General features: G+C 44.2%; 1 protein-coding gene across 4 annotated transcripts in view; it reads left to right on the top strand.

Annotated features, from left to right (window-relative positions):
• TEX11 (testis expressed 11) overlaps positions 1 to 27,980 on the top strand; it is a 301,033-nt gene that overhangs the window by 189,288 nt on the left and 83,765 nt on the right. For 3 of the 4 annotated variants that reach the window (XM_077284978.1, XM_077284977.1, XM_077284980.1), the window contains 4 exons: positions 13,963 to 14,033; positions 14,102 to 14,218; positions 19,110 to 19,182; positions 21,556 to 21,711. In XM_077284978.1, coding sequence (XP_077141093.1) covers positions 13,963 to 14,033; positions 14,102 to 14,218; positions 19,110 to 19,182; positions 21,556 to 21,711 — 417 coding nt within the window. The remainder of the gene's footprint in view (positions 1 to 13,962; positions 14,034 to 14,101; positions 14,219 to 19,109; positions 19,183 to 21,555; positions 21,712 to 27,980) is intronic. The other variant, XM_077284979.1, reaches the window with a different exon arrangement.

The raw sequence follows: 27,980 nt of genomic DNA, 5'->3' as shown, positions 1-27,980 counted from the left end.
TTGAGGTCGGTGTCTCCTCTATGGAGTCTGCAGCGGTTCTTCCGGTGTGTTGATCGGCACTTTGCAGCATCTTCACCTCTGGCTTCCCTTCTGGCGTTCTCAGCAGCATGGCACCCTTTTCCTTCTTTGCGCTCTTTGTGGTGCTATAGTGGCGGCAGTTTTGGTGACAATCGGCAATAAACAGTCTCCTAGGCGCACATAAAACATTTTTTCTGGGTCAGTCCACTGCTATTGACCTGTTCCTAGGCCTAGCCACTATCAGTGGTTTCCTGATTGGCTGTCTCAGTCCATGCCCAAAGGCCTGTGTATCTGGTCATGAATGGTGAAGCCCAAGTCTTGGAATACTTGCATTACTCTCAGGGCCGTATTTAGAGTTTCTGCTGCCCTAGGCACTTTTCGTGCTGCCTCCCCCATTGGCGAGTATGACTAATGCAGACACTATCGGCAGTGACTTAGGCTACTTTCACATCAGCGATTTTTGACACTTGCGGCAGATCCGGCAGTTTTTCCGCATCCGTAACGGATCACTTATGGCAACACTGTGTTCGGCCTCATTTATTCCCTATGGGACTTGCGGCACTTGCGGTTTTGCTGTGATCCGGCAAATGCGGTACTTGCAGCAACAGGAAAAAAAAATGCTGCTAGCAGTGTTTTTTTTTTGTCTCGCCTCAAGTGCCGCACATGTCCACAAGTACCATAGGGAATGAATGAGGCCAAACGCAGAGTTGCCGGCCCTTGAGTGATATGTTATGTGACAGATGCAGAAAAACTGCAGTATCTGCCGCGAACGGAGAAAATCGCTGATGTGAAAGTAGCCTTAGCAAACCTTTCCATTAGTTGTCATGTGAGAATCTGGTGGATCTCATACACAGTACATGGTCAGTTGATTCTGCCATGGTTGCAAGGTTTGGCTGACAGATTTTTAAGGGCAACCTGTCAGTCGAGTCATACTACCAAAACCACGGGCAGCATCAGTCAGACTGCAAACAGGGACGTTTATCTCTGCAATGCTCGGACGTTTCACAGAGAATAGTGTGAAGAGCTGGATGGGTAATTTAGTGAGAGAACTGACTAATCTGGTGCCATCGTCTGTGGGCTTCTCACTCCATGTCTCTAGATCAGGGGTGGGCAATTTATTTCCCCGAGGGGCCAGATGAAAGACCATGACTGTTGTGGAGCATGAAATAGCATGAAAATAATTCTACTCAATATTAATTAGTATTAATTGTATCACTTAATATTGAGAATTAAGTATGCTGACACCCGCTATATATCTTTAAACCCCCCACAGCCCCTTATATACAGCATGAGACCCACATAACCTCCCCATATACAGCATGAGACCAGCCTCATCTCCTCAGCAGCCTCCCCTCTCTAGCCTCTCATCCCCTCTCCTCAGCAGCCTCCCCTCACCAGCCTCTCCCTTTTGCTGAATCCCCACCCCGCACTGTGTTATTCATTATGCACAGTGCGGGGCTGGCATTCCTGGGCATGCGCACTGCACTTATCAGACGCTCCCCCGGTCCCCCGCCTTCCAGCATTGCCCGAATATACAGGTTTCATTGCCGACGTTTGAAACAGCCACAAAGAACAACGCTGGAAGGCGAGGGACCGGGGGAGCGTCTGACAAGCGCAGTGCGCATGCCCAGGAATACCAGCCCCGCACTGTGCATAATGAATAACACAGTGCGGGGATTCAGCAACAGGGTGGCCGCACTGCCCGCACAGGCGCAGTCAGGCACCCTGCATCTGACCTATGACGGACAATGAAGACTGCGCCTGCCCCAGGCAGGCACGCACAGCGCAGGCGCTGGATTTAAGAAGAACAGCGCGCAGGGGGCGGCGACCACATCCCCAGAAGAGAAGAGTGACGGCCGTTGGGAGATTCATACAGGACGCTTCGGACCGCCTCCAGGTACAAAATCCGGTATTTGTGGCCAATTTTTAAAACGCTTTATTGAGGTAATAAATGAATCAAAAACTAAAAGAGCCACCTTGTTAGACTGCAGCATTACTGCTGCACAAGGTGGCTCTTTTAGTTTATAACGGCTGGAGGGGGTGACAGTGGCCCTTTAATGCCAGGCAGGATACAATACAGACATAACACATCCTCTTCTATTTACCTTCATGGTCACACAGTCTCCTGCGCTTACCTGGTGTATACCAAAGAGGGCACACAGCAGGCAGCAAGGGGGGACTGGTACCATTGTCATATTAAGGAAGCAATTTATGACGTGGGATTTACACTGCTGGCATCACTGCTATATTCTAGTGACAGTGACAAGCGCATAATACCCGGGGCATAGGAGACTAGATGGGGGCACGAGAGAACAGAGGGGGGGGACGAGAGAACAGAGGGGGGGGGGGGGGGAAGAGAGAACAGAGGGGGGGGGGGGACGAGAGAACAGAGGGGGGGGGGGACGAGAGAATAGATGGGGTCACGAGAGAATTACAGTGACGGTTGCGCACTGTAATTGTGAATATAGGGGAACCTCAGAATATGACCTCGCTGTTATTGAAAATAAATCTATATACAAAAACGAACACTGATTTTACCGCCATATTGTGACAATATGCAACTCTGATGGTCGCAATACTCTGAGTGCCCCTATAACAATACAATAATGCTGAAGTGCCCACTTTACATTTAATAATGTCCCCTAAGTCCCTCATGTACTGCTCCATTATACACAGTATGGTGAGCTCAAAGCTTCCATATACACAGTATAAGGCCCCCACAGCTCCCCTATACACAGTATGATGTTCTCACTGCTCCCCTATACACAGTATAATGCTGACAGAGCTCCACTATAGAAAGTATAATGCCCCCCAGAGCTCCCCTATATACAGTGTAATGGGCCAACAGCTCCCATATGCACAATATGCCTTCACAGTTCCTTATACACAATATGGTGGGTCCAGAGCTCCCTTATAAACAGTATGATGTCCCTCACAGTTCTCCTGTACACAGTATGATGTGGCTACAGCTTCCTTATACACAGTATGATGGGGCCACAGCTTCCTTATACACAGTATGATGGGGCCACAGCTCCTCTATATACAGTATGATGGACTCACAGCTCTGTTAGGCTACGTTCACATTTGCGTTGTGCGCCGCAGCGTCGGCGCCGCAGCGCACACCGCAAACAAAAACGCGGCAAAACGCACGCTAAAACGCTGCGTTTTGCGCCGCATGCGTCGTTTTTGGCCGAAAGTTGGACGCAGAAAAAATGCAACTTGATGCGTTTCTTGCGTCCAACGCTTGCGGCCATGCGGCGCAAAACGCAGCACAACGCATGTCCATGCGCCCCCATGTTAAATATAGGGGCGCATGACGCATGCGGCGCCGCTGCGGCGCTGACCGCAAATGTGAACGTAGCCTTATACACAGTATAATGGGCCCACAGCTCCCTTATACACAGTATGATGGGCCCGCAGCTCCCTTATACACAGTATGATGGGCCCACAGCTCCCTTATACACACAGTATGATGGGCCCACAGCTTCCTTATACACAGTATGATGGGCCCACAGCTCCCTTATACACAGTATGATGGGCCCACAGCTCCCTTATACACACACAGTATGATGGGCCCACAGCTTCCTTATACACAGTATGATGGGCCCACAGCTTCCTTATACACAGTATGATGGGGCCACAGCTTCCTTATACACAGTATGATGGGCCCGCAGCTCCCTTATACACAGTATGATGGGCCCGCAGCTCCCTTATACACAGTATGATGGACTCACAGCTCCCTTATACACAGTATGATGAGCCCACAGCTCCCTTATATACAGTATGATGGGCCCGCAGCTCCTTTATACACAGTATGATGGGCCTGCAGCTCCCTTATACAGGTCCTTCTCAAAAAATTAGCATATAGTGTTAAATTTCATTATTTACCATAATGTAATGATTACAATTAAACTTTCATATATTATAGATTCATTATCCACCAACTGAAATTTGTCAGGTCTTTTATTGTTTTAATACTGATGATTTTGGCATACAACTCCTGATAACCCAAAAAACCTGTCTCAATAAATTAGCATATCAAGAAAAGGTTCTCTAAACGACCTATTACCCTAATCTTCTGAATCAACTAATTAACTCTAAACACATGCAAAAGATACCTGAGGCTTTTAAAAACTCCCTGCCTGGTTCATTACTCAAAACCCCCATCATGGGTAAGACTAGCGACCTGACAGATGTCAAGAAGGCCATCATTGACACCCTCAAGCAAGAGGGTAAGACCCAGAAAGAAATTTCTCAACAAATAGGCTGTTCCCAGAGTGCTGTATCAAGGCACCTCAATGGTAAGTCTGTTGGAAGGCAAAAATGTGGCAGAAAACGCTGTACAACGAGAAGAGGTGACCGGACCCTGAGGAAGATTGTGGAGAAGGACCGATTCCAGACCTTGGGGAACCTGAGGAAGCAGTGGACTGAGTCTGGTGTGGAAACATCCAGAGCCACCGTGCACAGGCGTGTGCAGGAAATGGGCTACAGGTGCCGCATTCCCCAGGTAAAGCCACTTTTGAACCATAAACAGCGGCAGAAGCGCCTGACCTGGGCTACAGAGAAGCAGCACTGGACTGTTGCTAAGTGGTCCCAAGTACTTTTTTCTGATGAAAGCAAATTTTGCATGTCATTCGGAAATCAAGGTGCCAGAGTCTGGAGGAAGACTGGGGAGAAGGAAATGCCAAAATGCCTGAAGTCCAGTGTCAAGTACCCACAGTCAGTGATGGTGTGGGGTGCCATGTCAGCTGCTGGTGTTGGTCCACTGTGTTTCATCAAGGGCAGGGTCAATGCAGCTAGCTATCAGGAGATTTTGGAGCACTTCATGCTTCCATCGGCTGAAATGCTTTATGGAGATGAAGATTTCATTTTTCAGCACGACCTGGCACCTGCTCACAGTGCCAAAACCACTGGTAAATGGTTTACTGACCATGGTATTACTGTGCTCAATTGGCCTGCCAACTCTCCTGACCTGAACCCCATAGAGAATCTGTGGGATATTGTGAAGAGAAAGTTGAGAGACGCAAGACCCAACACTCTGGATGAGCTTAAGGCCGCTATTGAAGCATCCTGGGCCTCCATAACATCTCAGCAGTGTCACAGGCTGATTGCCTCCATGCCACGCCGCATTGAAGCAGTCATTTCTGCCAAAGGATTCCCGACCAAGTATTGAGTGCATAACTGAACATTATTATTTGATGGTTTTTTTGTTTGTTATTAAAAAACACTTTTATTTGATTGGCCGGTTGAAATATGCTAATTTATTGAGACAGGTTTTTTGGGTTATCAGGAGTTGTATGCCAAAATCATCAGTATTAAAACAATAAAAGACCTGACAAATTTCAGTTGGTGGATAATGAATCTATAATATATGAAAGTTTAATTGTAATCATTACATTATGGTAAGTAATGAAATTTAACACTATATGCTAATTTTTTGAGAAGGACCTGTACACAGTATAATGGGCCCACAGCTCCCTTATACACACAGTATGATGGGCCCACAGCTTCCTTATACACAGTATGATGGGCCCACAGCTCCCTTATACACAGTATGATGGGCCCACAGCTCCCTTATACACACAGTATGATGGGCCCACAGCTCCCTTATACACACAGTATGATGGGCCCACAGCTTCCTTATACACAGTATGATGGGCCCACAGCTTCCTTATACACAGTATGATGGGGCCACAGCTTCCTTATACACAGTATGATGGGCCCGCAGCTCCCTTATACACAGTATGATGGGCCCGCAGCTCCCTTATACACAGTATGATGGACTCACAGCTCCCTTATACACAGTATGATGAGCCCACAGCTCCCTTATATACAGTATGATGGGCCCGCAGCTCCTTTATACACAGTATGATGGGCCTGCAGCTCCCTTATACACAGTATGATGGGCCCGCAGCTCCCTTATACACAGTATGATGGGCCCGCAGCTCCCTTATACACAGTATGATGGGCCCACAGCTCCTATATACACAGTATGATGGACTCACAGCTCCCTTATACACAGTATGATGGGCCCGCAGCTCGCGTATACACAGTATGATGGACCTACAGCTCCCTTATACACAGTATGATGGGCCCACAGCTCCCTTATACACAGTATGATGGGCCCGCAGCTCCCTTATACACAGTATGATGGGCCCGCAGCTCCCGTATACACAGTATGATGGGCCCACAGCTCCCTTATACACAGTATGATGGGCCCACAGCTCCCTTATACACAGTATGATGGGCCCACAGCTCCCTTATACACAGTATGATGGGCCCGCAGCTCTCTTATACACAGTATGATGGGCCCGCAGCTCCCTGTCATGATTTGGCAGTCTGCAGTCACATAAAGTGACTGCAGACATTTATTCCAAACCTTTATCAACTTTATAGTATTAAATTGCTTATTATTAAAGCACCACTCTAGCAGGGTTTTTTTTCCCACCGTTGGGGTGGTGCTTTAAGCGCAGGTCCCCATTCCCAGTCATTTACTCATCCTCCGGCGTATTCACTATTTTGTGGCACTGCTGCAGTCCCACAGCTCAAACTTGTGAGTGCAGCTTCTGACAGGCCAGAAGTGAGAAGCTATGTCACAAGCGCTCAATGTAAGACTATGAGGCTATGTGCACACGTTGCGGATTCGTATGCGCATTTTTCCCGCACAGTTTTTGCAAAATCCACAGGTAAAATGTGCTGCGTTTTACATGTGTATTTACCGCGGATTTCCGGCTTTTTTGTGAGGATTTCGCCTGTGTTTTTACACCTGCGGATTCCTATACAGGAGCAGGTGTAAAATGCTGCGGAATCCGCACAAAGAATTGACATGCTGCAGAAAATACAAAGCAGCGTTTCTGTGTGGTATTTTCAACACCATGGGCACTGCGGATTTGGTTTTCCATAGGTTTACATGGTACTGTACACCGCATGGAAAACTGCTGCGAATCCGCAGCCAAATCCGCACCATGTGCACATAGCCTGAGAGTGAGAAGGAGGCCAGAACGAGGCTCCCACAGACTTACATTGATTAGTGACCTCTGCGCCGCTTCATGAAACACTGGAGCCTTGGACAGGACACAAACTGCAGGAGACGGAGCCGAGCGGAGACAAAAACAGATGAAAACGCCAGAAGGTGAGTATCAGACAGAGGGCAGGGGACGCGGATATTCAGCACCGCTCCAGCAGTGAAATAAAAAAAATAATGCTGGAGTGGTGCTGTAAATGTGATGCAGCTCTTGGTTACTGTATGGGGGCTCCTTATACTAATACTCATAAAAGGCCCATGTGGTACGTATCAAAAGCCCCCTACCCCCCCATCTCCAGCCTCCCCAGACAGCAAATATTACATGATGGATCACATATAATATCATAACAAAACATTATAATATTCAGTCCCAATACCCCCATCATCTCACATCCACCCCTCGGTGCCCTGTCCCACTTCACCCACCTTCAGCCCCCACAACACTCTCATGGTCTCACATTTACCCCCCAGTGCCCTGTCTCCCCTCCCCCACTTCAGTACCCAATACCCCCATCATCTTTCATTCACTCCATCAGTACCCTGTCCCCCTCACCCACTTTCAGCGCCCACAACACCCCCATAGTCTCACATTTACCCCCCCAGTACCCTGTCTCCCCTCCCCCACAATACCCCCATGCTCTCACATCCACCCCCTCAGTACCCTGTCCCCCCTCACCCACAATACCCCAATGGTCTCACATTCACATCACAGTGACATACCTGAATTTAATAAGCCTAAAATGTTCCATCCCCAGCACTTACTAATAAAGTTTGCAGACAGGACCAGGAAGTGTCTTGGTGAAATGCAACGTGTGGGCACTAGGACCCAGCGTGCCTGAGCCAATCCCAGCGTGCACAGAGGGAAGAACTGCAGCGCCAGCCAGGGAAAAGCTTCATGATCAGGTCAGAAGGGGCGAAACCATTCACTGCAGGGGGGAGACTGCAGCCGGCCACTGTGCTAGCAGCCTGCAGAGTCTCCGTCAGATGGGAGCAGAGCAGACATCATACTGCTCTGCTCCTATGCGGTGTTCTGTATGTATGTCACAGAAGTGGCCCTGGCTCCCGGTGGGCTCCTTCATGTGACAGGGCCCGGGGCGATGCCCCCCTCTGCCCCCTCCAGTCACTACGCTACTGTGTAGCAATCAGCCACAGTCCCCGCCCACAGGCTGTGTTTAGGTCGTTCAAGTAGCTCGTGTTCCTGGCTGCCTGGGCTGCTCACCCCTTCCCCTTCCCGTCCCTCAGTACTTATAACCGGACAAGTTTGTGTGAGGAGGCAGCACCGCGCCCGGCATCCCCGCCGCCTCCTCCTGCTGCTGGTGACACAGCCTCATGCTTACCCGGCACATCTGATCTGACTGCAGGGGGCGGCGCTGCGCTGCCGCCCCCTGTTTTGAGGGACTGGATGCCGCTAGAGGCGAAGTGCTCAACTCACCTCGTTATAGCGGCGCCCCTGGGTGGGGCGACCTCGGACTTTCAAAAAAAAAAAAAATTTTTTTCTTAAACTTGCTCAGGTGCCGCCCCCTGCATTGTCCCCACCCTAGGCACGTGCCCTCGAGTGCCTAGTGGCAAATACGGCCCTGATTACTCTGCAATGAAACTTCTTTACAGACTCTATCTTATCTTGGCTCATGTCATGGCTTGTCCTGCCAATCTGCCTTTGGCCCACTCTCTGAGCTGTTCAATTAGCTGTGGCCCTGACTCCCAAGCGTGTATGTCTGATTCTGCTGGAAGTTTGAATTGTTCCTTCATGATTGGCCAGAGTGCATCACCTGCTTCTATTTTCATTCATGGCCCAGAGATCATTCCAGGTGGCTGCATATGTTTGCTGCTTCTGCTACTTTCTTCGGTAAAATGGCATGGGATGCATCCCTGGGTCTGGAAGATTGTCACCTGACTTCAAGTGCAGTGCACATAGTGTAATGGTGGTGCCTCTATCTGCCCTTGCATTCTTGGTGCCTGTGGGTTTCTTTTCCTAGTACTGGACAGCATGTATGATGTTCCATCTTCATCAGAGGAATAGTTGTGATAGCATGTACTGGGGTCATACACTGACTGATATTGGACTTAGAAATTGCTTTTTTATGTGAGGATGTCTCCCCCCTTGCTGAAGCTATGATGGATTAGGCTTATAGTTTCATGTTGGTGTGAATGTAGGCAGCTCTGACTGGTGCTGAAGTTGTACCTTAAGGGTTACAATATTGTTTGACTGTGAAATGAGGTAACGGAGGATCTGTCAGTGAGCTCGTTCTGATATCATTCCTCCCCCCTCTGCACCCAGGGCTGAGCTGTCTGCTGCCTGATACATCTGGGGGTTGCCTACTGCATTGTGTGTAGTGGGATTTTCACTTTCTTTCCCCGATATCACAAATGGCAATGTCTGGTTTGTGCCAGGGGCATAGAGGGAAACCTTGTGCTGTAAGCACCATATTGTTTGAATTGGGCGTTGGCCCAGCCGGCAAAGAAGAGGAAAAAAGAGGAAGAAGAAGGAGGAGGGGTTGATGAGTGAGACAAAGGAATAGTAGGAGGGGAGAGAGAATGTGGACAAGAGGGAGGAGAAGATGGGAGGTGTGGAAGAGAGAGAGAGATGGAGGAGAAGAGAGGAGTGGAGAAGGAGGGGAGAGAGAGGGTGAGGAGAGATGGGTGTGGAGAAGGAAAAGAAGGAGGAGAAAGGTGTGGTGGGGGAGTGGAGAAGGAGGGAGGAGAAGATGGAGGGTATGGAGGAGAGAGATAGAGAGGGGGAGAGAGAGAAGAGAAAAGTGTGGAGGAAGAGGAGAGGAAAGGAGAGAGAGAGAGAGAAATGCGGAGAGAAAAGACTGACAGAGAAAAAGGAGGATAGAGGAGAACAACAAGAATAATAGAGAGGAGCAATTATGCCTTCTCCCTGTAGGGAGAGACGGGGCGCGCCACATACTGTGCAAAAAAAAAACAAAAAAAAAAAACTACCTATACCATGGTTTCTGCTAAAAGCAGACTGCGCAGATTCTCCTGTCTTATACCCACAAAAATCACTTCCTGGTTTGCTCACATAACTTTCTGTACCACCTAAACGATGTAAGCTCTGCTGCTACTTCATACCATGTATTAGTATTCAGCAATCTAACATCAGCTAAGGCTAGTTTCACACTAGCGTTAACTGCAATACGTCGCAAATGCGTCGTTTTGCCGAAAATACGCATCCAGCAAAAGTTCTTGCTGGATACGTTTTTTCGTCATAGACTAACATTAGCGACGCATTTGCGACGCATTTGCGACGCATTTGCGACGCATTGCCAAACGTCGCGTCCGTTTTGCGACGCTTGGGCGTGTGGTAGCGGACTGTCGGGAGAAAAAAACGTTTTTTGCTCCCGACGGTCCACTTTTTCCGACCGCGCCCCCACCTCCCCGCACTTCCCCGCACCTCACAATGGGGCAGCGGATGCGTGGGAAAAATGCATCCGCTGCCCCCGTTGTGCGGCGGAGACCACCCTAGCGTCGGGAACGTCGGCCCGACGCACAGCGACGGGTTGTTCCCGACGCTAGTGTGAAACTAGCCTAACTTCCCTTATTTTCCTTTCTACGTCATGCCATTCCGCAGCTTGAAATCTGCCATTCTAATGAATTTCACGTACTTTATACCTTCCAAAAATCTTCACATACTTAACACCTTCGTGTTCTGCCACTATCTAGGGGCTGTTTTCTCATCAGGAAATAAAAGACTCTCCTGTTGCTCGGCCACTTTATTCCCCATGGCAAGAGCAAAAAATGAAAAACACACAAAAATGAAAAAAACGGTACTAAAAAAAACTTCTAAAAATGAGTATATAAAACTCTAAGAAAAACCCAAAACGATAACAAAAACCATCAAAAACTTAGTTCACAACCAAAAACTCAAAACTTTGATACAAAAGGAAAGAATAAAAACTTTTTCCCAAAAAAAAGTAAAAAGGTAAAGAGATTGAAGATTGAGGAAAACTTAATTAAAAAACTTTAAAATGCCGCAAAAAGAAAAAGACCCTTTAAGAGAGTAAAAAAAAATTAAAAATTAAAACGACTTTTCTCTTCTCCTTTTTTTTTTTTCTCTTTTAGAATCTCTGCGCTCAAATACAGTCAGAGACACACTTCCTCTTTTTATTCCGTATGCTATTGCAATAATACCAAATGTCACTAAAATCACAAATCACGTATCTGAAAACACGTATGTCACATCAAAAATGATAGATACAATTTAGATTTCACTTCTTCACAAATATATGCTACACCATAGTCAGATTGCAAAAGAAAAAGAAAAACAGATGTGACAGTGTGATTTACAATGCATATCTGCTTCAGCTGAAAAAAGAGGAAGTTCAAGAGAGAGGAAAAAAAAACCCAAAACTTTCTTTTCAATTGTATGCTTCTTAAAGCGGCAATAGTTGACAAACAGAAACAGATACAGAAAGACATGTCCGGGAGAATCACCCTTTTTAATTCTGTGACACGTGCAGGTTGCTAACTGCTCTGGGAAACAGACTACTGCCAATCGCACTGAGCACACCTGTGCCCGGGCCGCCTGAGTGAGAACCACAACTAGCAGGAAATCTACCACCCCGGTCCGGACGTCCTGACTGGATCGCCGGCACTACGGGAATCTGCAGTAGCCCTCTAAGTTATCACTACCCGTGCCTGGAACATGGGACTACCTGCCCCGGAACTCTACGTGTTCCTCCTATGCACGGGAATCCTGCAATAACTTATCGAGCGATTTGACCTCCTGCGGTCTGTTTCCCAGCAACCACAAACAAAAGTCACTTTTTCCTTCTTCTCTCGGATTTTACTCAAACACATAACACAAACACGGCACACAGCAGACACCTCCCAGGGCTTGGATTCGTGGCTACGGATTTTTTACACTACCTGGGAACTTGTGACCAGACCACACCTGACCGGCAAGAGGTATAGACAAGGACTGGGCACAGGGGACTTTCAGGTAAGATGATAACATTTTCTTACCTTACTTATGGAGCTGCGCAGTCTCCTGCCCCTGTGCCAAGGCCACGGCTACAACCTCCGTATTTCCGGTCAGAAGGATCCCGTGCGTTTCATCCGTGCCGTTGGGCGCCATTAATGTTATGGAAATATTTGGGTTGGATAAATATATCCCTGTGTGTGCTGTGGCCGCTCCCAATTAGACTGAGTATTTTGAGCGCTCATCAAGAATGGACTGTACACAACTGTGACAGAACAACATTCCATCAATACTGGTACTTTATTGTACATACATAGTTTTATATTTTCACATAGAAAGGAGTGGTTAGGGGTTGTCAGGGGTGGTTAGTTAATTACCATATTGTCTAGCTCCTCTGTCATTGGTTATCTAAACATATATGGAATATTGTGATTAATGCTCATATGACTGCTGATTAAGCTGATTAAGCAACTAAAATTGAGCTCTCTGCATGTAGGACAGAGTTGAGACATCTGACACTGTTGGTCTGCCGTTTCAGCAAGATTCAGCTATATTCTAGACATTATTTCAGACATCTGACCCAACTTCTGCTTTTTGGGATGGAAAACCCCATATGATCTGTCTGGGTTATATCAGGCTTATATCAGTTCGTGTCAGCCATTTTAAACCATTGATTATAATGTATATATTAGCTGCGAGCATATAAGTATATATTTGATTATAGAAGAGTATACATGCAAGTGAGATCTACATGATATATATATATTTCTATCACATTACCATGCACCCGCGGTCAGTCTTTGGGAGGCACTTAGTCATGCCCCTCCAGGCTCTCCTCAGTCCACAGCACTGTGGGACCACAATCTACGCTCACAGTGTAGGCGTGAGCGTAACAGACTAGCCTACAGTGTGTCATCTTCAGAAGTCATCCAATCACACACCTTAGAATGCACTACCAATGCATGCCTGTGTCTGTATTACCCAATAAGCACGCATAGACTGATATACAATAAAGTAACCTGTCATATGATAAGTTTATCTTTATAATGGAAACCTCCTCCCTTGACATTGAGGGGGAGGACACCTTCCAATAACCAATGGGGATCCATATCCTTTCATATCAATAAAAAAGTCAGCTCGGCGTGCAAAGCATAAGTCCTCACGCAACCCCAAATAGTGAAAAATGGAGATGCTACAAATCTCAGAAAATGACGCAATTTAAGAAAAAAAATTTTTTGAACAAACTTTGGATTTTTTTTCACCACCTAAATAAAAAAAAGAACCAATGGATGCTTGTTATCTACGAACTCGTAATGACCTGGAGAATCATGATCAGTTTTAGCATTTAGTGAACATGGTAAAAAAAAAATAAAAATTGTGGAATTGCACTTTTTTTTGCAATTGCACCCCATTTGGATTTTTTTTTTCCTGTTTTCCAGTACACTATATGGAAAAACCATAGGTGTTGTTCAAAAGAACAACTTGTCCCGCAAAAACAAGCCCTCACATGGCCATAGTGACAGAAAAACAAAAAAGGTGTGGCTCTGGGAAGAAGAGGAGCAAAAAACAGAAATGCAAAAATGAAAATGGCCTGCGGCGTGAAGGGCTTAATAGGGATCTTTATTTGCCTCTGGCAATTTGTGTGTAGTAGATGATAACCCTATGCTGACCTAGAACAGTATTGAATTAGTGTTTTAATAATACCTTCACTACAATACTACAATACATGCACTTATTAAAAATATATGCATAAGAGTGTCTTTTTCAGCCTAAGTATTAAAATGTCTCTGTATTATGAGAAACCAGCATTGTCATGCATCTTACAACTGGTGCTATATGTATGTGTGTATATATATATAAATATATATACACATACACACACACACAGTATAAATGTTAAAATTGTTTTTGCTTTGATTGTGTCAATTATGTACTTACAGCTAATATTTATCTTTTTTTATTATTATGACTAAATGTGTCTTATGGCTGCAATTAGCCTGGAACCTGGCTGTACGTATTGATGACTCACCACTAATAATGAAAGACTGCTTTCTTCTTTCTTACAAGGTACAGTAAAGAAAGGGTAATATATGGTTATATAATGAATATATAATTACTTATGTTTTCTTTCACAGCTTTCCTTGCCCTGTCCTTCTGACAAAACAGTGCTAGTAGCCCAAAAGTCATGTTTAATAATGGCAGCATCAGTGGACCTTGAAATGGCCAGAAATGCCACTTGCCACTCTGAGAAGGTAAAAAAGTAGTTGATGACAATGTGTACAATGTAGAAGTGTAGCTAGGGAACAGGATGGGGTTTTATCCAGGAAACCATATCGGTTACAGAAGCAGTTTTGCTCACCTGGTAGATAAACTGGCATAGATAAATGGAATCTCAACTGCTGCAATACCTCGGGTAGGAACAGCCAGAGTAATGACAGATTAACAATGGAAAAACGGGTGTCCTGCGCTGCTGGTATTCATCTGACAAACACGAAGTTGTAGTAATGCGGTTTATTTCCTACGCGTTTTCGGAGTAATCCAACTTCTTCAGGAAAAAACAAGCTAGAAAACCTTGTGACTTTTCCTGAAGAAGTTGGATTACTCCAAAACATGTAGAAAATATGCCGCTTTGCTACTACTTGGTGTTTGAATTTTCCATCAGATCCATACTATCAATCAGCGTAGGACACCCGTTTTTTCATTATTAATGTGTAATTTTGAATTCTTTTACTGTGCAAGAAGAATGTTTCATTTAAATGCATCAGCATAGACACTATAGCCCCTTAATATCTTTTTGTTAGAGATGTGGGCCCACAGGTGCTTAGTAGTGATGAGCAAGTGTACTCGTTGCTCGGGTGTTCCCAAGCACGCTCGGGTGACCTCCGAGTATTTATGACTGTTCGGAGCTTTAGTTTTCATCCCGGCAGCTGAATGATTTACAGCTACTAGCCAGGCTGCGTACATGTGGGGGTTGCCTGGTTGCTAGTGAATCCCCACATGTAATCAAGCTGGCTAATAGCTGTAAATCATTCAGCTGCCCCAATGAAAACGAAATCTCCGAGCAGTCATAAATACTCGGAGGTCACCCGAGCGTGCTTGGGAAAACCCGAGCAACGAGTACACTCGCTCATCACTTGTGCTTAGCCATTAGTGCCAAGACTAAGCAGATAAAGCATTAACAATGAAAGGTCTAGAGTAAGTCCTGCAGTCTGAGGTTGCCGCAGGGATTCATGAGCTGGATAAAGTTGCTGCAGCTAAAAGAATAAAATAGAAAATGGCGAGGCAAACTTTGATTGTTTTACAACTTTTCTTCTATTGTTTTGCTTTGGTTAATGTAAAAAACAAACAAATGACAAACAGATGTCTAAAGGATCCGTTATTGTAATGGGAGAATTTGCATAATAAATTATGGGGTACTTTCTATTATTTTAAAATGTAAGTTTACGTTTAGCCCTTGTGAAAATAACATTTATTTAAATCTACAAGCAATTGAAAGAAATGCCAGAATATATTCATACTTCTATTTGTGATCCAGAAAAAAAATGGAAACGGAAAAAAACAAATAGAAAAATATATAAAACAAAAAAAAAAGGTCCATTTTAAATGGATCCATTTAAGAATAAAAACTGGTTTGTGATTTAAATCTGTTTGGATTCAATTTTGTTCCTTATTGTATGTATCTGTTATACTAGACTTGTAGCTGTACACCTGTAGTGTTCTGGGTGATGCCCAGTGCCTAAAAATGGATCCATTAAATAGATGAAATAACAGATAACCAACCGTTATGATGTACTTCCCATAGATTTTAATGTTATAAGAAAAAAAAATGAACAAGAAAAAAGTTGTGCAGGCTAAATTTTTTGTCTGTCAAAAAATGGGGTAGAAGATGGAACAGATGCAAACTGATGACATATTAGGAATAACATAGGGGGGATTTCATGTCATGAGCTTGTACTCCAAGACTCTTCTGTCTCTTTGGTATTTAAAGTTGCCTTTCAATACAATTATTTTAATGTCCATGCTTTTCCATAAGTAGATCCAGGGGCATACATAAAAATCATAGGGTCCCATAGCAGAAGTCCTAATTGGGCCACCAACCTCCCTTTTTTTTTTTCACTGAAGTGGTGTGCTTGCTTCCAAGCCAATAAAAAAAACCTTTGGAAGGTTGCATGCTTTTATTCAAGTTTATCACTAGGTAACAGATCCATTAGACACAGATGTAAAGCAGTAGCAAGTTGGAAGCTTTCTCATTTGCATCCGTAATCAGCAAAAGGACCTGCTCTGAGTCCCACAGATTTGTATTTTAATGAATGTCTGAAACATTCATTCTACCCTATGTGTCTGAGTGATAGCGGACCGCAAATAGATGTGCATTTTTTAGTGCATTTTTTATGTTATTGCATTTTTTCACCTGCAGTTTTTGTAAAATAGGCTACTTGCATTTTTTTGCAAATATGCAACGTAAGACTCCTCAAAAAGTAACTGTGGGAGCATAGCCTTAAACTGACACAACCATCAACCAATTATAGTCAATGTATAAAAAAATACAATAAACGCAGAATACATGCAAAGCAGCAAGTACATGTAGCACAAATCAACAATTTAACATTTTATAGTATATATGACTTATTCATTTAGCAAATATGCCATACTTAATTTTTTACATGTAATAACTATAGCATATCATTTTTTTTATACTCCAATTCATTTACTAATTTACTAACAAAATTGCATATTCTACAATCATAAATATACATTAAAATTACAATAATAATTTAGGCCTTTTGAACAAATAGATTACAAAAGATATATAAAAAATATGTCTCCACCTGTAAAACATTTAATTCACTGTTGCCCTTGATCATCTGTTTGAAGATTCACCATGTAAAGAATATTTTCCAGCTGTTGGTGGTTCACCATACTTTTTGTTACTTTTTACCTTCTCTTTCCCTATAGATCTTAATATCAGATCGATATTCATCCCAAAGCATCCTCCCCATCTTAGAGGTCTGTTCAATGTAAACCTTTCCACATGAACATTTAAGAAATTAGATGACAATTTTGCTTTCACTATAAAAAATTCTGTCACTGATATCTTATGGCCATGGACAGGAGGGATGGTGCACACTTTCTCCTTTTGTAACAGAATTACAATTTTAGCATCGCGAACAAGGGAAAGTCCTCTCCCTTTCTCTATTCAGGAAAGTGTGTCTAGTTGTTTATTTCTTCCTAATATCGTCTCTCATCAAATGTGAAAAAAGGACCTACCTTTACAACAGACAAATCTTGGAACATCATTTAAAAACTTAGTGTATTTAGGCTCTCATTTCAATAAATTCAACTGTTTTAAAATCATTTTTCTAATCAGTTCAGAATGGTGCATGAAAACATTGGTTTCTGATCCGTATTTTTGTTTTTTCATTTTTTTTTTAGGGTCTCCCACTTGCTCTCGAGTTTTGATCCCTGATTCTTGTCCCACTTTAAACACGTCCATTCTATTATAACCTCTCTCAACAAATGTCTCTTATTTGTTACACGTGCTTGTGATATTCTGCATCGCTGTTACATATTCTGTGAGGTCGTAAGAACTGGCTATAAGAATGGATGCTCTTAAAGGTCCGAGGATCCGTTTGAATGAACATAGATAGATCTGCTATCTGCTATTAAGATATATATATATATATATATATATATATATATATATATATATATATATAAAATGTTGAGGGGAGGAGATGGGAAAAAACATTTGGAATTGAAAGTGAAAATAACACAAAGTATGTTGAGAATAGAGTTGCAAAACGCTTACTATAAAGAGAGGGTAATATCTAAGACCTTAGATGGTGCATCCTGAAACAGGTCGAGAGTAATGATGAAGAACAATTGAGAATCATAGGGAACTTGTAATATTCATCTACTGTATATGTGACCTGAAGTAGCCTATGCAATATGATATGAAAATAGATAAAAGATAATATTCAACTATTTTTTGTGTGGATAATTTTTCTATTTTCAGCAGTTTTACTTACCCACAGGCTGGCTTGCTAGTGGTGAGTGAGAAGTTCCACGGTCCCAAATTAAAGGGAATCTGTCACCCCAAAAATCATATATGAGCTAAGGCCACCGGCATCAGGGTCTTATCTACAGCATTCTGTAATGCTGTAGATAAGCCCCCGATGTAACCTGAAAGATAACAAAAACACGTTATATTATACTCACCCAGGGGCGGTCCCGCTGCGGCCCGGTTCGATGGGCGTTGCGGTCCAGGTCCAGCACCTCCTATCTTCATACGATGACGTCCTCTTCTGGTCTTCTTGCCGCGGCTCCGGCATACTTTGTCTGCCCTGTTGAGGGCAGAGCAAAGTACTGCAGTACGCAGGCGCCTGGCCTCTCTGAGCTTTACCGGCGCCTGCGCACTGTAGTACTTTGCTCTGTCCTCAACAGGGCAGACAAAGTATGCCTGCGCTGGAGCCGCAGCATGAAGACAAGAAGAGGATGTCATCGTATGAAGATAGGAGGCGCCGGACCCGGACCGCGACGCCCATCGGACCGGACCGCAGCGGGACCGCCCCTGGGTGAGTATAATATAACCTGTTTTTCTTCCCTTTCAGGTTACATTGGGGGCTTATCTACAGCATTACAGAATGCTGTAGATAAGACCCTGATGCCGGTGTCCTTAGCTCATATACGATTTTTGGGGTGACAGATTCCCTTTAAGGATCTAATATTCAGTTCAGAAAATAAAGACATAGGCAGTAGTGATCAGCGAGCGTGCTCGGATAAGGTTTTACACGAGCACACTCATGTACTAGTCGAGTATTTTCGGCATGCTCGAAAAAAATACTTCAGTTGCTGGGCCTGCATGTCTTGCGTATGATCGGTAGCTGCAACATATGCAGGGATTGCCTGTTTGTTAACAACTTATCAGACCACACTCGCTCATCACTAATAGGAAACCTTAAGGAGCAGTTTTGAAACATGTATAGCAGCCGTCAGGAACTTAATTTGGAAAGATGTATGCAACATTACTGTGAGGGACAGGGATGCAAAGCGTCTTAAACAGTTTGAAATCTTTGTTCCAAATGTATTTAATGCTTGTCCCGATTGATTTTTTACTATACCGTATTGTATATTTGTTTGCAGGTTCAGCTGCTCACGAAGGCCCTAGAAAATATTAACCTTTGTCGAGACATATGGGTTATTTTACAGTCTACAGGTATATTATTGTCCCAATACAGAAACCACTCTTTCAAATGTTCCTATTAGGCCGGGATCACACATGCGAGAAATACGGCCGAGTCTCGCATGTTAAAACCCGGCTCTGCCGCCGGCACTCCAGAGCGGAGCGTGGGGCCGCATAGCAATACATGGAGCTGCACGCTCCGCTCCCAAGTGCCGGCGGCAGAGCCCTTATGGTTACTATCGTATATTGAAAGCTGATCTTGTAGCTGCACATCTCTATTATAGAGGTATTAAAAGATGGATGCGCTTGAAAGAACATTGCTGCTACACTTACATTCTGCAGCATGGCTGTCACTGTGCTTGACCCTAGGATATGTAAAAATGTGAGCAATACTGCTACATGCTATTATCACTTTACAAAGACCGAATCTGTGGATATAACATTTACTCAAATAATCCCTGTCACACGGAGTGCCCATAGCACTCCTGCACGGGAAAGGGGGGCACACTCCCCAACTACTAGAAATCCTATCAACTAACAAGAGCCTGATGCCCCATAAAACGCATGACACTCATTGCTGAATAAGTGTAAATTTATTAGTAAATAACATACATAAATATTTGAAACATATAATAACAATAATTGATGAGGACAAGGTGAATGACTCAGAAGGACAACCAACCACATAGGAACATACACAAAATAAAGTAGGGGTTTTTATCAATAGCCCAAGCAATTTATATTACCCAAACAGCAAGATATAATGCTGGGTATGAGTGGAAAGAGAACCGAGGAGAGAATATCTAAAGGAAATAGCAGCAAATGGCTTGGTACTGTGCCTATCCTAATCACTCCTAAGTCTCCCTAATATTGCAACAATGCCCGTAAAGTGCAATAGTAATTAAACACTGTAACAAATATTGGGCTTACCCATGTGTGTTCCTGTGTGGTCAGTATCCAGCAAGAGGCCCCATACATATACATACATGCTATTATCAGTATTACTGGGACGTAGAATAGAAATTGCCAAAGTTTCATTACTTATTGCCTTGCAGCTATTGGTCAACACTGCACTTTACAGACATTGTGCTCTGCCCAGCCCTCATCATGCACGCCACACTTAACACTAAGAGCTTCTTCATTTAGTATCTCCTCTGCAGTCTTCATCTGTGTTATGGAAACATCGTTGTTTGCTGCACTATTCAATTTCTGTAGCTCCTATTAATTTCTATGGGACTTGCAGAAATAGCGCAGCTCCACCTCCAAAGGTTAAAGCTGGACAGTTATTCCCATCTTAGACATCATAGGAAATAACTTAGAAGCCCGTACAGTTCGGGTCCCGGTAGCATTACTTACTTATTATTGCTCTTGATCTTAAAGACCTAAAGTGTAAACAACAGGATATAAACTTGTATTGGGTATCTGAAATTACCTTAGTGGGCCTGTTTTACTAAAATCATGAATATAATTTTCTTTGCATACATCATCAGTATTTTCTCAAGGAGATCTGGTTGTGGTTGCCCCTGGTACTGCAGCTCCGTGCTATTGATTTGACTTGAGGCATTCAGGCAGACTGCTTCAGAAAATATACTGCAGCTCTTAAAGAGAACCTGTGTGCCCCCTAAACAGCCACCATTTCTCTACTGCGCCCTATTTCTACATTTTTACAAGCTCCTTTTTATACCTTAGCTATTCTATCATTGTAAAATAAAGTTTTTATCTCTGTTCACAATAATCAAATCTGTGGGAGGTCTAGTCCAGCGTGGCATTGATTCCACCAGAATAATCCTCTCAACTCTTCGTTGTCAACTTTTTGCAAAGCTCAGGCATGTGTGGGATGATATGCTTCCCTGAGGCAGCTGGGGAACATATACCTTAGTTTTACGGAGGTAGAATGCTGTCTAAGACGCTGGCGGACAAGAGACTGAAAAATGCCCCCTGTGCAAGAACGTCATATGGGCTCTTTACAGTCCAATAGCTCATCATAATGCAAATGTCACCTAGTTTGGAGACAGAAATAGGCCCTCCTTAACTCTTGGGTCCTTCTGTGGCTGCACAGGTTGCACCAATGATATATCTGCAAACAGCTGCCAGGTACTTTGCTCTTGCAAATCATGTAAATCACCCAAGGGTTGTGCTTACAAGATGAGAGTGAAGATTCACCTCTGGGAATCACTGGCACACCATACTGGTCCTCACAGAATTGCATTGTGTCCAGATTAAAACTTGATTTTACAATAATAGAGAAATCTGCAAGGTATAAGAAGGAGCTTGATAGAAAATAGAAATAGGGTTCAGTAGGGACATGGCAGGCAGGGGGCTAGGGCAGCTGACAGGTTCCATTTAATATCTGTCAATAATTGCATAGGCAAAGCAAAGGTATACATATTTTTGTATTTTCCTCAGGGTCAGGAGAGTTTTCCTCGGACCCTACTGAGATTATTTTACTTCTTTATGAGTTTGAAGTAAGAGCAAAATTAAATGACCCAGGGCTGGAGGCTGTATTGGAATCAGTGTGGAATTTGCCCAATTTGGACATCAAAACCCTGGAAACTATTGCATGTAAGTAGAATGCAGATACAAACCAGTAATCATATTTTAGTTAGTGAAAAGTTTTCATTATGGCTTATATAAGGTCTAAAAAAAACCTGACAGTTTCCCTTTTAAACTATCAGTTTACATTTATAGGTGGAACAGAACATTTCTAAGTGAACAAGAACATACTACCTTAACCTCCTCCGTACCTGCCAATTTTTCAGTTTTGTACTTTAGTTTTCCCCCTCCTTTTTTCAAGAGCCATAACTTTTTAATAGATATTGTTGTATAATGTAATGTACTGAAAAAAGTGGGGTGAAACAGAAAAAGCAATTCCACCATTGTCTTTTTTATTTTTACTGTTTCTTTGACATTCATTGTGCAGAAAAATGATGTAGGAACACACACACATATATATACTGTATATATATATTGAATATATTAGAGATTCTGAAATACATAAATAATAATAATAAAACATTTTGCTTGTATCAATACTTTCTGATACCAGTTGACTTCTTTTTTTTTTTACTTAGTTGTAAGTATTTTGTACTACCACCATTTGCTGCAATTACTACTGTAAGCCTTTTGGGGTATGTCTCTACCAGTTTTGCACAACTACAGGCTGAAATTTTTGCTCATTCTTCATTGCAAACCAGCTCCAGCTTAGTGAGATTGGACGGAGGCATCAGTGAACAGCAATTTTCAGGTCTTGCAACAGATTCTCAATGGGATTTCAGCCTGGACTGTGACTGGGTCATTGACACACATGAATATGCTTTGCTCTAAACCTTTCCATTATAGCTCTGGCAGGATGTTTAGGGTCGTTGTCCTGCTGGAAGGTGAATCAATGCCCTACTTACTGGACTTCCTCCAGGATTGCCCTGTATTTAGCTCCATCCATCTTCCCTTCAACTCTGACCAGCTTCTCTGTCCCTACTAGAGAAAAGCATCTCTACAGCATGATGCTGTCACCACCATGTCGGACAGTGAGGATGGTGTTTTCAGGGTGATATGTGTGGCAGAAAACTAACACTGCACATCATCTTGCATTTAGCCGAAAAGTTCTACTTAGGTCTCATCTGACCAGAGCACCCTCTTCCTCATACTAGCTGTGTCCCCTACATAGCTTTTTGCAAAATTCAAGTGGGACTTCTTATGGCTTACATTCAAAAATGGCTTTATTCTTGCCACTCTTCCATAAAGACCACATTTTTGAGTATACTACTAATAGTTGTTCTGTGGACAGAAGTAGTGCCATACTATTTGCATTTTTGGATGATTTATTGAATAGTGATCCCTGAGATTTTCAGAACTTGGGGTTTGTTTGTTTTTTTTGCAACCTATACCTCATTTACTCTTTTCCACAGCTTGCTCTATGACCTGTCTGGTGTGTCCTTTGGTTTTCATTATGCTGTTTGATCACTAATATTCTCACACTTTGTGTTGGTATATAACATAAAATCCCTATAAAATACATTTAAGTTTACAGGTTTAACTTGAAAAAAATTGGAAAAGTTCACTGGGTATGAATACTTTTCAAGGCACTTTATTTGTTATTAGTATTTCTTTACTGAACAACTGGAAAAAGAGACGTTTTAAACTTTCAGATTTTTTTCATTTCTTTTATATTTTTAAAATATTTTTAAGTCCCCCTAAGAGACTTTAACCTGTGATTGTTTGATGGTTGAGCTTCTGAGGATTACTAAGATAGTGGGAAAGTGTTTTATCTTGACCCAAATGCCATGGTAACTAAATGGCAATCGTGCTATTTAAATGCTGCTGTCATTTCTTGACTGCAGAATTGAAAGAGTTAACTATAAGCTCCTACAGGAAAATGCCAGCTACGTTTTACAGCCAGCATCAGCCCTGTATGAGATGGCACAGCTCATGAGCCCCCTCCATACATGTGTACCCTAAGGGCTTGCTCACACTGGCATATAACATGGCTGAGTGCTATGTGATGTTTTATCGGATAGCACTGGGACCAATGCTATACTAAGAGACATTGCAAATCTGCAATTTATTTTAATAATCGCAGTATGAAGGAAGTGCCTTCAATAATTGAAACTGCCCAAACCACTCCACCGAAACTGCCCTAACCAAAATTACTAATGACTTACTCACAGCCAAAGCTAACAGACAGTTCTCCATCCTCCTCCTTCTCGACCTGTCCTCTGCTTTCGACACAGTCGACCACTGCCTGCTGCTACAGATTCTTTCTTCCCTTGGCATCAAAGGCCTTGCCCTGTCTGGATTGCCCCATACCTTTCCGACTGCACATTTAGCGTTTCCCACTCCCACACTACATCCTCATCCGGCTCTCTCTCTGTTGGAGTCCCTCTTTCTTAGGGCCCCTACTTTTTTCCATCTATAACCTTGGTCTAGGACATCTCATAAAGTCCCATGGCTTCCAGTACTACCTGTATGCGGACGACACTCAGATCTACCTCTCTGGCCCAAATGTCACCTTTCTGCTGTCCAGAATCCCGGAGTGTCTATCAGCCATATCCTCCTTCACCTCTCGCTTCCTAAAACTCAACGTAGACAAAACCGAACTCATCATCTTTCTCCCATCTCGCGTATCCCCCCCTACCTGATCTATCTATTATGGTAAACGGCATCACGCTCTCTCCTGCACCTGAAATCCGCTGCCTCAGGGTAACTCTCGACTCTGCCCTGTCCTTCAAACCACACGTCCAAACTCTTGCCACTTCCTGTTGCCTCCAACTCAAAAATATTGCCAGAATCCATCCCTTCCTCAGCCCACAATCTACTAAAACTCTTGTGCATGCCCTCGTCATCTCCATTCTTGATTACTGCAACACCCTCCTCTGTGGCCTCCCCGCTAACTCTCTTGTACCACTCCAGTCTGTCCTCAACTCTGCTGCCCGGCTAATCCACCTCTCTCCTCGCTACTCCCCTGCTTCTCCCCTCTGCAAATCCCTCCACTGGCTCCCAATTCCCCCACAAATCCAGTTCAAACTACTAACACCATACCTCCCAACTTTTGAAGATGGGAAAGAGGGACACGCGCGCCGCGGCAAATTTTAGGCCACGCCTCTCACCACACCCATTCATAACTAGCCACACCCATATCCACGGCCCAACCACACCCATTTAGCACTGCTGATCACACTGTTTCATAAAGAATAATTATAAACAAAAAAATATGGCCACACAGTGCTCCATACTGTATAATGGCCACACATGATGCTCCATACTGTATAATGGCCACACATGATGCTCCATACTGTATAATGGCCACACAGTGCTCCATACTGTATAATGGCCACACATGATGCTCCATACTGTATAATGACCACACATGATGCTCCATACTGTATATTGGCCGCACATGATGCTCCATACTGTATAATGGCCACACATAGCTACTCCTACACACGCGGCTGCGCTCCGTACACACGCGCTCCGCTCCATACACCTCGTACACACGCGGCTCCGCTCCATACACCTCGTACACATTTATCTCTGCTCCATACACCTCATACACACACGACTCCGCTCCGTACACCTCATACACACGGCTCCGCTCCGTACACCTCATACACATACGGCTCCGCTCCATACACCTCATACACATTCAGCTCCGCTCCATACACCTTTTGCCTTTTGAAAAGATTTTTTATAATTTTTTCTAGTTTTTCTCTGGCACCCCCTTAGGGTCGGCGCCCTAGGCGGCTGCCTAGTTCGCCTATACGTTCGGGCCGGCCCTGCCTTCAGTGCAAATCATGAGATTTGATTTGTCTGTATGTGAGGCCTCTGATTGAGGTCTAAAGGGTAATGTCTATCATACCTTTCAGACCCCAGTCAATGGCCTCTCATACAGCCAAATCAGATATCATTGTTTTAACTGAAGGGAGGCAACACCCTGAAACACGTGTCTGCAATTGAGATTCTGGTTTGGCTTTTACTCTAAGTCATATGGCAAGACTCGTTAAAGGGTTGATATTGACTTTTAGCAATGCTACTTCCAATAGGTGGCACTAGAGTTCAAGTCCTCTTCTTCTATGTAGAGGCAATTTGCCAGCGGTGCCTAAATACACGGAATAGATTTGAACTGCAAGGGAACAGGGTTAGGTGAGTAGTTTTATTTTATTTTATTTTTTTACATCATTCTGTGGGAGGGAGAGTTATGTTGACACAATACTGAGTTAGGACATAATTTTGATTGGAAGGCTTGTGGGGACATAATAGGCTACTTTCACATCTTTTGCCCTCTGTCTCAATCCGTCGTTATGGGCAAAAAAAGGATCCTGCAAATGTGCTTGCAGGATGCGTTTTTTGCCCATAGACTTGTATAAGCGATGGATCGCGACGGATGGGCACACGTCGCACCCGTCGTGCGATGGATGCGTCGTGTTTTGGAGGGCACGTCGCACATAAAAAGTTCAATGTGACTTTTTTTGTCACGACGGATCGCCATTTCCGACTGCGCATGCGTGGCCAGAACTCTGCCCCCTCCTCCCCGCTCATCACAATGGGCAGTGGATGCGTTGTAAAACTGCATCCGCTGCCCACGTTGTGCTAAATTTAGCACAATGTCCATCGGTACGTCGGGCCGACGGTTTGCGATGGCCCCGTACTGACGGAAATGTGAAAGTAGCCATACTCTGCAAGGGGGCTGTGTAGGGATATAATACTGACAAAGGGGATTGTGTAGGGGACATCATTCTGAATGGGGGGCTGTGTGTTGAGATAATACTCTATAATGGGGTTCTGTGGGGACATCATACTGTGTAAGACGGCTGGGAGGGTAAATAATACTGTGGAAAGGGAGCTGTGTGGGGACATCATACTGTGTAAGGGGGAGGTGTGGGGGATATGATACTGTCTGAAGGGCTGTGTGTGGACATAATACTGTGTAAAGTGGCCATGTGAGGACATAATACTCTATAAGGGGGCTGTGTGAGGACAAAATACTGTGCAAGGGGACTATGATGGGACTTGATGCTGTGTAAGGGGTCCATGATACTGTGAAATTGAGCTGTGCGGGGATATAATACTGTGTTAGGGGATCATGTGGGGACATGACACTGTGTAAAGGAGCTGTGTGGGGACATGATACTGTGTAAGGGGGCTGTGTGGGGACATCATTCTGAGTCGGGGCTGTGTGGGGACATCATTCTGAGTGGAGGAATAATACTGTGTAAGGAAGCTGAGTGGGAACTCATGTTGCATCTCTCAGGTACAATTGTAGCCCCGACCACCAGCACTTTCGGGTCAGAGCGATGTCAACAGCGTAATCAGGTCACCGGTTCATGCTGCTGATGTCACAACTGCACCGCACGAGGAGACAAAAGTATGGGGGAAGTGGGTAAATGTGTGAGGAGACAACAGTATGGGGAGGAGGGCATTAATGTGTGAGAACAGATGGAGTAAATTAGGAGATAACAGCATACCTCCCAACTTTTGAAGATGGGAAAGAGGGACAAAGTTTGCGGCGCAAATTTTAGGCCACGCCTCTGGCCACACCCATTCATAATTAGTCACACCCATATCCACGTCCCAACCACACCCATTTAGCACTGCCGATCACACTGTTTCATATACAATAGTTATAAACAAAAAAATATGGCCACACAGTGCTCCATACTGTATAATGGCCACACATGACGCTCCATACTGTATAATGGCCACACATGATGCTCCATACTGTATAATGACCGCACATGATGCTCCATACTGTATACTGGCTGCACATGATGCTCCATATTGTATAATGACCACACATGATGCTCCATACTGTATAATGGCCACAGTTCTCCATACTGTATAATGACATACAGGCACGCAGCTCACACACACGGCTCACACACACGCAGCACACACACAGCTCACACACGCCCGTAGCTCACACACATGCAGCATCACACACACAGTATCACACATACACACGCAGCATCACAAACGCAGCTCACAAACACATGCAGCTTTGACACAAATGCATCACACACGCAGCCATCACACACACACAGCCATCACACACACACGCAGTCATCACACACACACGCAGTCATCACACACACGCAGCCATCACACACACGCAGCCATCACGCAGCCAACACACACACACACACACGCAGCCATCACACACACACACGCAGCCATCACACACACACACCCAGCCATCACACACACACACCCAGCCATCACACACACACCCAGCCATCACACACACACACCCAGCCATCACACACACACTCAGCCATCACACACACCAGATACCTCATACACACATGACACACACACAAATGCAGCATCACACACACACA

This window comes from Ranitomeya variabilis, chromosome 2, assembly GCF_051348905.1.
Source record: "Ranitomeya variabilis isolate aRanVar5 chromosome 2, aRanVar5.hap1, whole genome shotgun sequence".
Taxonomy (NCBI): domain Eukaryota; kingdom Metazoa; phylum Chordata; class Amphibia; order Anura; family Dendrobatidae; genus Ranitomeya; species Ranitomeya variabilis.
Note: the sequence above shows the minus strand (reverse complement) of the source record. Positions and strands in the feature narration are given on the sequence as shown.